At 36.6% G+C, this 12,328-nt stretch overlaps 2 protein-coding genes and 1 non-coding gene across 3 annotated transcripts; all 3 read right to left on the bottom strand.

Moving 5' to 3' along the window:
• Positions 1 to 394: 394 nt before the first annotated feature.
• Positions 395 to 467, bottom strand: TRNAV-AAC. The gene has a single exon. It is a non-coding gene; the product is annotated as a tRNA-Val (tRNA).
• A 5,564-nt stretch (positions 468 to 6,031) lies between these two features.
• LOC754796 (transmembrane protein 45B-like) lies at positions 6,032 to 7,586 on the bottom strand. Its single transcript, XM_001187085.3, has one exon. It carries the CDS (start codon positions 7,471 to 7,473, stop codon positions 6,649 to 6,651), a length of 825 nt encoding a protein of 274 aa, XP_001187085.3. The 5' UTR covers positions 7,474 to 7,586; the 3' UTR covers positions 6,032 to 6,648.
• Positions 7,587 to 10,455: 2,869 nt separating this feature from the next.
• On the bottom strand, positions 10,456 to 12,069 carry LOC754782 (transmembrane protein 45B). Its single transcript, XM_003726194.3, has one exon. The coding sequence runs from the start codon at positions 11,901 to 11,903 to the stop codon at positions 11,076 to 11,078; it is 828 nt and encodes a 275-aa protein (XP_003726242.1). The 5' UTR covers positions 11,904 to 12,069; the 3' UTR covers positions 10,456 to 11,075.
• Between the last annotated feature and the right edge of the window lie 259 nt (positions 12,070 to 12,328).

Below are 12,328 nucleotides of genomic sequence, written 5' to 3'. Positions count from 1 at the left end.
AACAGTCGGCCACTATACTATAGTCCGCGATATAATGGCAATATCTGGCCTAGTGAGCTTGTCAACCAATATAAAAATGCTTAACAGTAAAGCTAAATCTTATGAAAAAGCCTGACTTTCACACAAATCCAAACTCCAAAGCTTTCGATCCCATCATGATGGTTGATGTATACTCGTTTTGCAGCTTAGTATTTGATTATTTCCCGAGAAATTATAACAATAGACCTACTAGACCTATATGAGCATAACTACAGATAACCACTTTCGTGTATGAATTTTAAGTCGCTTTTATTACCATTTTCATAAAAATCAGTATTGAAAGGTAACCTTAGGGGAAAAAACATGAGAAATAACTTTTTAAAGATAATTGAAAGAAGAAAATGCAAAGCAAAAGAGTTTCCGCCCGGGCTCGAACCGGGGACCTTGAGTGTGTTAGACTCACGTGATAACCACTACACTACGGAAACACCACTTGTCAAAAATTCCCATTTATAACTTTATATACGTAAAGTTACTCTAGCGCGGGTTGAGGGCAACACACGGGCGTACGCACTAGTACGCACGGGAACGTATATATGTACTGATCGCCAAGTTGCTTACTTCACCAGCGACTATACTATACTTTCAGAGTGTGTATGGTATGTGTGTTGTGTCTACGCGGCATAAGATAGCTGAATGGAAAATGTAATAAAAAAAAATGATAATAAATCAGTCGATTTTGCAAATCTATCACCACTTATCTTTTTGATTTAGAGGAGAACTATAATGATACTCAGCTAGGTAGTAGGTACCCTTTTTCATATGTAAGGACATCTGATGAATTTAGGTGCGAGAAGTGATTACTTTCTGATACCATTTTCCCTTCTGATAAGTGCCCTTATCCTGTTTATTTATAAATAAGTGCCCCTTCCCTTTCTAATAAATGCCCCTTTCCACCTCTGATATTTAGTGCTCCTAAACAAATCTAAATGCCCCTTTAACTTTGAATAAAGGCAACTTTCCCCTAAGTGCCCCCTTTTTATGGGATTGCCCCTCCGATAAGTGTCCCTTTTTTACATTGGCGCGTGCTCCTTTTCGTTTTTTTACCGCCCTTTAAGTACCCCTTATGATCTCCCTATGTTTCAAAGATTCGGAGAAACTACGTGTAGTAACAGGTATACCCTTTTCCGATCACCACGATGAAAGGCAGTAGGCGGGGGGGGGGGGCACACTGCTCCAAATGTGAATGAGTTGTGCCCCTTTTTAGAATACTCGTGTTCGTTTTCAGTTGTATCATAATTAGAAAAGTCATTTTAATTATATAAGTTTGCCTTTTTTTTTTCTTCTTCTTTTTTAAACACTAAACGTTAACCCTATTAAACTACCGTAATTTATAGGCATTTTCTAAATTCTCATTAAAACCCACGCCCTTTTGAACTTCATAGAATACAAATTAGTTAATCAAATGCCCTTTGTTTAAGAATATAAAGGTTCAAGCCATGAAGGAGTATTCAAACTAAAACCATAAAATGAGACAATCATAATTTCATAAACGGTCTTTGACAAGATGATCACCCCTTACCTCCCCCGAGACAATAAATTGCTCATAGACTCCTTTAAACATGTGCCCCTACACAAAAGGGTCTTGTTCATTAGTTCATTATGAAATTGTGCTTAAAATCTGATCATGGTTGGTGATTTCATCTAAATAATAAAATGTAATGGGTCGTAATGCGACCTCACAAATTTCAATTTTCTTTTTTGCTCGCTCGCAAATGAATCTTCAGAAAATCACACATAACTAAAAGCAGAAATGTATTTGTTAAGTGACGCAGTATAATGGGTCACGTAAAGAGAAAATGTTGAACATCATCAACGTTAATGTATTAATTACAACGTAGAATTATAAAACATCGTCTAACAATTGTATTTTTTTAAAACTTTAAGATAACTATTTGAATACTGGCCTTTCTTAAAGGAAGTGCCATTTTTAGTTGGTGCATCCCCCACTTGTACCGCCTCCCTTAAGTGCAGGCAAATGATGGCGCTGATTTCTATGACGTGTCCCGATTTCAATCTCGGTTTTTAAAAATATACCCATGAAATATTTCTAAGGGCGTGACTATAGCTCCCCTATCCACCAGGATCGCCGCCGGCCTGCCTATATAATATAGAGTCCAATATAGGGGAGTGGTACTACACGTAGTACATTACACACATCGACTGCATTTATTCATTAACTCTCCCCTCCCCCCCCCCCCCCCCCCCCCCCGCCTGACCTGCTATTCAAATGCAAATATGACCACTGAAAACAATTTCCATGCATGATTAGTCTACATTACCATACGGCCATCCGATCATAGCTATTTTTAGACGCGATATGTCCGTATTGATATCACGGGATGTGGCTAGACGTTTTATTTTTTTGCAAAGGTACACTTGCCTCATATTGTGCACTGCTGAATACATACACAATACTATGGCATATGAAACGCATTAATTCGGAATATTTATGGCCAATGAGAATAATTTCCATGGTTATGCTACCCGACACCGTACCGCCACCATTATCACAGCTATTTTTAGACGCGATACGAAGATTGATGTCACGGGATGTGGCGCCAAAAGTTTTATTGCTGTCTTGTCTGATATTGTGCACTGCTGAATACACGACACAATCGCATAGCATTGATTCAAGATTTTGTTATGGTAGCCATATTAAAGGTAATACAAAGTTTTGGTATGGGATCATGAATTTGGTTCAAATGAACATATTGGAAGCGTATGCGATCCTACAATATTCAGTGATCGTTGTCGCAGTTGAAATTGAGTCTAAAGTTATGAACTCTTTATGTTGTATAGCTCCCTCTCAAAGTCAAGATATTAATTAACTATAAAACAAAGTTTCTTGACTAAAATCGACCGATTAGCTATTCCCGTTTGGAAATTATATATCACAACTACATATTCTGATAGTTTCATGGTCGCAGCTACGTACATTATACGGCCGTAGGCGCTATTTGAAGTTTATCAAAATTTACCGGGAGCACCGGTAAATTTTTATATACAGTTTTTCTCGAAAGCAGAAGGGTTTTAGCAGAAGGGTTTTAGGGGCTACATTTTGTAGTGCTTATAATAATCCACAGGGGCATCCAAATATACCAAAATTGTTAAGATTCACTATCCAGCCAATTTTCGAAATTTCCCAAAACTTTGTATTACCTTTAAGAATGCTCTCAGGCTTGGTTCTAGAATATTAAGGGGAGGCTTATAGGGCGGGGGCTATAGGGTGTGGGGGTTCTTTCATTCTTTTTGTACACGAGCCTTGCCTGTGCTCGAATCCAATCTTAATCAAGATTTTCTCTTTTTTCTGGGGAGGGGGGGGGGGGCGATGTATAGTGGGACATGGGCAACGGATCCAGTCGGCGGCATGGGAGGGGGCTAACTAGGGGGCCCAATACGTGGGAAATATTAAGCAATAAGCGGGGGGGTGGGGGTAAGGAGCACTAATTTTTTCTCCCAATTCGTGAGAAAATATTTAGCTCTGTATTATTTTGTTTTCGTGCCCAACGGGGGGAAGGGGGTTAAGGTAGTGAGCATTTTTTTTTACTCAACACCCCCTCCCCCCCCCCCTTGAGCTGGGGGGGGGGGGGTCCGTCTTCTTTTTTCTCCAAAAAAAGGTTTAATTTACCTGTTTGGGGGGCCAGGGGAGGGGGCTCCCTTAGATCCGCCACTGGACATGGGAGTCGACACATCGGGACATTTTTTTTGACAGTAGATGGTAGTATACGTTAATCTGAAGTTGTGTCAGTATAAGGCCAAATAACAAATATAACGTGTTTCTCGTCGGGACTTTTAAAAGAAAAGGAGGGGGCAGGGCATTACTAATGATTATTTAGCCATTTTTTCCCAAGATGGCTGCCATGCTAGATATAACTGGCCGAGCCTATTTATTCACAGATATTGTGCTATAATAGTATACTGATGCATGTATGACAAAACAATTGATGTGTATCATTTAAGAAGCTATTTAAATAAAATCTATACTACACGCCTTTTTTGTTGCTTTTTTCTTCTGAATATTAAAAGTGCCACAAAAAGGAGGCGGGCGGGGACGGGAAACACTTCATTTTTGTTATTTGGTCTCATACCTTTCCTTTGATTCATACCTATATGATTAAGATAAAGAATAACGACACACATCACATTTGGCAATAGGAAAGACAATATTAGGCGACATTTATTATGTTCTTTCAATTAAATATAAAATACTCAGCTCAATAAAAAATCACATATAATTAGATTCACATAACAATTTTTACAGATTACCATGTGATATTGCCACCCTTCAAAATAATGCCAAGGGTCATTTCCGTATATACATACTATATGAGTTTCAGTTTCAGTTTCAGTTTATTTTCATATTTCTCACATGTTGTATAGTACATCATTACATATAGCATGTTACATTTTGAACTCATTTTAGGATGCGTTTATACAAACAAAAAAAAGAATGATACATAAGACTAAGTTGAATAAGGGAAGAAATATGATGGAGCCTAAAGAGAAAGCAATGCTTGTAGGTCATGAGGCACATTTACTGAAATTAATTGAATATAATCAATACATAATAATAGTAATAATTATAATAATGACAATAAGGATGATGATGATAACAATAATAATAGTGATAATATTAATGATAAAAATGATGTTGATAATAATAATAATGATAATAATAATAAATAATAATATTCATAAAAATAATGATAGTTATAATAATTATTAAAAAAAATCATTTATAAGTAATAAAGAGGACTATCGTGATGCAACCGTTGGCTGAATGCATGCCATTGGCATATTTTGTTGCATCACGTGAGTCCTCTATTCCTCCGAAACAATTAAGCGTCTCTATACATTAATTGAGTAAATTGAATTATATATTTGATATTTTGTTAATCTGAAACGAAACTTTTTGTCAAGAACACAATAATTTCTATTAAAAATCCCGACAATCATGTCTCATGACATCGTTATGAAATATATGTTTAATATTGTTTGTCCTGCTTTGGCAGTTATAAGCCATGGCCTGGACTACTCTAACTATTATGTCTGTGGCTGTGCAATTTGTTTCTGTTTATACTATGTTCCTTTTGATATTAAAGATTGACAATAAAGTGATACAAAATCCACAACAACAAAAGTCAATTGCAACCACAATAAGAATTAGGATAAATTACGTACTGTCTGTGAGTGGTGGACAGGTTATATGACACTGTTAATGAAAACCCCTTCATACACTGGATCTACAAAAGGCTTTAAACCTTACCAAATACTATTAACATTATTACAGGGAAAGTCCGCTATCATTAAATGGTCGATTTCAATTGAACTAACAGATAAACGAGAGAATTTTTTTTTTGAAATTTTGAGAAAGTCATGAATTGGCAAAGTTGTAACTTATCTTTAAAGCATCGACCTGATCTGTAGTAGGAAAAAGCGATCATATTTTCTTTTAACGAAAATATTCAATAAATTGTACACGCATCCTCAACATGATTGCACATATATTTTTGACACAATCCCTACATAAAATATATCAATTTCCATGAAAACCCGTAAGATGTTGGAATCATGAAATGTTCAGTGCAAAGCAATTGCGAGAAGTAATCCAAAGTTACGTGAAAGAACTGAGAAAAGTACATATTTTGCTATTACTATGATGTAAAACGAATACAAAAACTATAATGTATATTATATATAATATATATAAGGATCAAACCCAGGACAATTGCATTTCCAGTCAAGTAATCGGACTATATATATATATATATATATATATATATATATATATATGCATACACTCGACACCTCGAATACATAGAACCATGCACTGATCTCGATCCAAAGAACATTTTCTGTGTTATTAGAGAGCAGGATTCGAAAGAAAGAGTAAAATCTATATCCCAAACGACGAGTTTTGAAATTCCTGAAATGTCGGAAGTAGGAATTCCGTTTTTACGGTACGTATAAGTAACTAAACCTGATTTAATTGTTTTGAATGCTAACAAAGAATACATGTATGGATACATATTGAAGCGCATAGGAACGTTGTATTGTAATGTAATATGCACTTTACAAGAACGGTTCATCATTATCATAATTTTTATTAATAATTTTTATTATCTATGCTAGTGTGTACCGAATCTATTGACAAGCAAGAGAAGATGGACATTTTTCAACACTTATTATACAAATATATCCCACATGTTATTCAGTGGCATTCAATGTAGTACAAAATTGACATTGATAAGATCAATATAGAATATGTTCATAATTTTATTGATACTGAATAATATCATGAACATTTGAAACGTTCCTACCATGTACTAGATAGAATTCTTTGAACATGTATTTGTTCTGGTGGATGTATATAATGCTTATCAAATTTGTATATTATTAATCTGCAATCTTGTATTTTCATTGCCATTATCATCATTATTTTGGGGAAACTATAATTACAAGAGTCTATAAGATACGAATTTGGAAATATGTTTACAATTTCGCGAATGTAACGTCGTTGAATTGTTAAATTATAAATTTGTAATCTCTGAGTCCTCCGTGCTGTTTCCCAAATCCAGAATTGCTGTTTACGCATTACTGTCACTTTCAACTATCAAGACTCTGAGCTGTTTCCGCGAGTTCATAACGACCATTGCTCATCTGAGAGTACTTCACTGATGAGAAGCCACATGCCTTCAACGTCAGCTTGGTGATGCCGTAGACCAGAAAGAGAACCAGCATGCCGATTAGGATGTGCCATGTGAACATGACGGTAGTGAACATGACGTTGAGATGGTCCTCTCCATCCCAAGGTTCTCCTGAAGGAGGTTTGTAGAGCACTATACCCAAGTGAAAGAACCAGGTTCCCTGGACTAGAGTGAAAAGAATCCGGATGAGACGTATTAAGATATCTTCTCTGGACCAGACCTCCGCCGCTGCTGCCAAAAAGCACACAAAGATAGCGAAAACGAGCATGCTGTGAAGGTGGATTTCGAGAGGGCTTCGACCGTGGGTGTGGTAGTAGAAAAGAAACCCTTCCACGGCATACGCCAAAGCACCAAGAGCGTGTTCAAATTTTGCTGCAGAAGGGACACAGGTACTCCCAAGGATTTTGACGAATCCATAGAGACCAAAATACAAGTACATGGAGCAGTGCCCCCATTCTACGTCATTTTGCCAGAGGCCGTCCTTGTCGACAAGGACCAGGACCGGTTCCGAGTACGCCATCTCGACACCGATGCCGGCAATGCCCGCGAAAACGATTAATCCTGCCTCAAGAGGTGCGCGATGCAAACAGTACATCACACGAGACCGGGGCCGCTGGCGACAGTTGTCCAATACAACTATGGAGTATGCATATTGTATGATCCACCAAATAGCGACGATAATGAAAAATCCACCGGGTACTGCATGTCCACCAAACGAACCCATTTTATCGTCTTATCTGTACTTCCTTGAGGTAGATTCACTCTCTTTCCTTCCACCACTGTACTCGATGTAAGATGTACAATCGTGTTATGGTATTCTGTGGAATCCTCGATCGCACAGTAGGCTACAGTACCATCGCGTACCATTGTAGTCTCTCTCTCTCTCTCTCTCTCTTCTCGAGCAAAATGCAAACACCGAAAACGAAACAATCCGGACGTAGTTCTTATATGGCGAGCCATCTGTGTACAAACGCAACCATTGTCTCTCTTGGTTTCAATTATTTGAAAGTCGAAGGCGGGCATAAAATGCTGAAAAGATGCATTGCATTCATAGAGATATACATGTATATTTATATCTCTATGATTGTATTGGATCTAAAAATAACTGCTGTTTTTTCAAGCAGACTTTGGATTGGGTGACTGGGTTCTGGTGAAATCCGATTCATGTGTGCACTGCATATCCATTTAAAGATTGAGTCAAAATAATCCTCATAATTCTGCTGAATGTCAAACCATCACTTTATAGGCCTCCCTATATACCTAATGAGGCTTTCTAGTAACTTCTTGACGGTTACTTTCACAACGTAAGGCCGACAAGCTTTGTATTGCCCTTTGGGTGTCAAAACATGGGTCGGTCGGTCGGAAATCTTCTTTTTTCCTTCCCTCTTTGTGCTGATATTTCTCAGTTTGGAATGCTTTAAATAGATATATTTTTTATTCATTAAACATTTTTTCCCCCAAAACCGGTAAAAAAAAAAATATATATATATATATTTTTAAAAGCCGACCGTAGAGTTCAAAATGTTTGGGTTGGTCGCAAGGGGCAATACAACATCTTTTTTAACGCCTAATTGAATAAACAGTACTCAACTTTATCTTTAATATATAAGAGACGCATTGAAAAAATGAACGTTTAATGTTGTTTAATTTATAAACACATATGACATTGTAGCACATACTTATATGCGCCACATAGTTAGCATGTTGCAGACGGATGCACCTAAGGCTTGCCATAGTTATCAGCACTATTGCGCACGTAACGAACGTTCTTAAATGTAAACGATATCATTATGCCTGCAAAATTTGAATTGATTAACAAATATCCCATTATATAAAATTAAGATGGATGCCATGCTAATTTGTAGCTGGCAAAGCGTATTCACTGATATTGTGCTATGTGAGTATACTGATGCAATGTATGACAAAACAAATGATGTGTATCATTTAAGAAGCTATTTAAACAAAATCTATAATACAGGCCTTTTTTTTTGTTGATTTTTTTCTTCTGAATAGTAATAGTACCACAAAAAGGAGGCGGGCGGGAATGGGAAACACTTCATTTTTTTTTAATTTAGCCTCATACCTTTCCTTTGATTCATACCTATAATGATTAAGATAAAGAATAATGACACACACGTCACATTTGGCAATAGGAAAGACAATATTAGGCGACATTTATTATGTTCTTTCAATTAAATATGAAATACTCAGCTCAATACAAAATCACAAATAATTAGATTCACATAAAAAGATTTACAGATTACCATGCTTATTCCCACCCTTAAAAATAATGCCAAGGATCATTTCCGTATATACATACTATATGAGGGACATTTACTGAAATTAATTGAATATAATTAATACATAATAATAGTAATAATTATAATAATGACAATAACGATGATGATGATGATGATAATAATAATGATAATAATAAGAAATAATATTCATAAAAACAATGATAGTTATAATATTTTTTTTATTTAAAAAAGCATTTATAAGTAATAAAGAGGACTATCGTGATGCAACCGTTGGCTGAATGCATGCCATTGGCATATTTTGCTGCATCATGTGAGTCCTCTATTCTTCCGAAACAATTAAGCGTCTCTATACATTAATAAATTGAATTATATATTTTAATTTTGTTTATTTTTATCGAATATTCCCCATACTTTTAAGATCCGTTTCTCTTATTTATGTTAAAACCAGCTAATGTAAAGGTGGACTTTCCCTTTAATCTTGGGTTCTCAAGGGAAATTTATCATGGCTTGGTCTTCAGACAAAGACATACAAATCTCACAGCAAGCAAAATGTGCTGATGGAGAAAGTGATTCCCATGAAGAAAAAAAAAATCGAAAATCTAATAGTTTGGCGTTTAGAAAATATATAAGAATGAACGTTATTTACAATGCCATATACTATTTCGTGTAGAATTTAGTGACCATCCCGTCATCGTGTGATTTAAATTATAATTGTCAATAACGTGTTTCTTTTTTTCATCATGATGTTTTTTTCCCCAAATATGTAGCACTCTTTAAGTAACGCGCAAAGTACATTGGCTATTACCATGATGAAAAACGAAATACAAAAACTATAATGTATATTATATATAATATATATAAGGATCAAACCCAGGTCATTTGCATTACCAGTCAAGTAATCGGACTATATATATATATATATATATAAATATATATATATACATAGAACCACTGATCTCGATCCAAAGAACATTTTCTGTGTTATTAGAGAGCAGAATTCGAAAAAAAAAGAGAGTAAAATCCATATCCCAAATGACGAGTTCTAAAATTCCTGAAATGTCGGGAGTAGGTCTTCTGTTTTTTTTAAATGAAATAGGATTAGAAATTCATTTTTACTGTAAGTTTAAGTAACTAAACCGGATACGGTACATGTATTATAAAATATATGCATAGTCAATAATTCGTGATAAGATTTGTACAGGGCTACCGAATGTGCACAGTATATTCGCATAAAATGTACATATTCCCTTTTTACGTTTAAATAATATACACATCGCGCTGGCCTTCTCATACATTGGTTCAGGTTTTTTTTTTTTTTTTTTTTTTTTTTTAGGGGGGAGCTTTTTATAGAACAGTGAAGACTATTTTGAAGAAAAAAACACTTCAACATTGGAGCCATTTCATCCGTATATGAACGAAATTGCAAATGATAACGCTTGATTTAAATATTTTAAATGCTAACAAAGAATACCTGTATGGATACATAATGAAGCGCATGGGAACGTTGTATCGTAATGTAATATGCGCTTTACAAGAACTGTTCATCATGTTCATAACTGTTTTTTTAATGATTATTATTATCATATAATCTACAGCTGGTGTGTACCTAATCTATTGACAAGCAGAGAAGATGGACATTTTCAACACTTATTATACAAATATATCCCATATGTTTTTCAATTGCATTCAATGTAGTACAAAATCGACATTGATAAGATCAATATAGAATATGTTCATAATTTTATTGATACTGAATAATATCATGAACATTTGAAACGTTCCTGACATGTACCTAGATAGAATTCTTTGAACATGTATTTGTTCTGGTGGATGTATGCTTATCAAATTTGTATATTATTAATCTGCAATCATGTATTTTCCTTGACATTATCATCATTATATCGGGGAAACTAATTACAAGAGTCTATAAGATACGAATTTGGAAATATGTTGACAATTTCGCGAATGTAACGTCGTTGAATTGTTAAATTGTAAATTTGTAATCTCTGAGTCCTCCGTGCTGTTTCCCAAATCCAGAATTGCTGTTTACGCATTACTGTCACTTTCAACTATCAAGACTCTGAGCTGTTTCCGCGAGTTCATAACGACCATTGCTCATCTGAGAGTACTTCACTGATGAGAAGCCACATGCTTTCAACGTCAGCTTGGTGATGCCGTAGACCAGAAAGAGAACCAGCATGCCGATTAGGATGTGCCATGTGAACATGACGGTAGTGAACATGACGTTGAGATGGTCCTCTCCATCCCAAGGTTCTCCTGAAGGAGGTTTGTAGAGCACTATACCCAAGTGAAAGAACCAGGTTCCCTGGACTAGAGTGAAAAGAATCCGGATGAGACGTATTAAGGTATCTTCTCTGGACCAGACCTCCGCCGCTGCTGCCAAAAAGCACACAAAGATAGCGAAGACGAGCATGTTGTGAAGGTGGATTTCGAGAGGGTTTCGACCATGGGTGTGGAAGTAGAAGAGAAACCCTTCCACGGCATACGCCAAAGCACCAAGAGCGTGTTCAAATGTTGCTGCAGAAGGGACACAGGTACTCCCAAGGACTTTGACGAATCCATAGATAGCAAAATACAAGTACATGGAGCAGTGGCCCCATTCTACGTCATTTTGCCAGTGGCCGTCCTTGTCGACAAGGACCAGGACCGGTTCCGAGTACGCCATCTCGACACCGATGCCGGCAATGCCCGCGAAAACGATTAATCCTGCCTCAAGAGGTGCGCGATGCAAACAGTACATCACACGAGACCGGGGCCGCTGGCGACCGTTGTCCAATACAACTATGGAGTATGCAAATTGTATGATCCACCAAATAGCGACGATAATGAAAAATCCGCCGGGTACGGCATGCCCACCGAACGAACCCGTCATTTTATCTTCTTATCTGTACTTCCTTGAGGTACAGATTCACTCTCTTTCCAGGGAGGTGTTTAACTCACATACCCTGCTCTTTCCTTCCACCATGTACTCGATGTAAGATGTACAGTCGTGTTATGGTATTCTGTGGAATCCTCGATCGCACAGTAGGCTACAGTACCATCGTGTACCATGTAGTCTCTCTCTCTCTCTCCCTCTTCCTCTTTCTCTCTCTCTCTCTCTCTCTCTCTTATGGAGCGAAATGCAAACACGGGAAACGTACTGTGAGCCATCTGTGTACAAACGCAACCATGCAGCGGCTCCCTTGGTTTCAATAAATTTGAAAGTCAACGGGCATAACTTACTGAAAAGATGCATTGTATTGGATCTCAATAAAAAAACATGTTGTGTTCTCAAGCAGACTATGTATTGGGTGACTG

Source organism: Strongylocentrotus purpuratus, unplaced genomic scaffold, assembly GCF_000002235.5.
Source record: "Strongylocentrotus purpuratus isolate Spur 01 unplaced genomic scaffold, Spur_5.0 spur5_scaffold_16, whole genome shotgun sequence".
NCBI lineage: Eukaryota > Metazoa > Echinodermata > Echinoidea > Camarodonta > Strongylocentrotidae > Strongylocentrotus > Strongylocentrotus purpuratus.
This window is presented reverse-complemented; position numbering and strand designations above follow the sequence as displayed.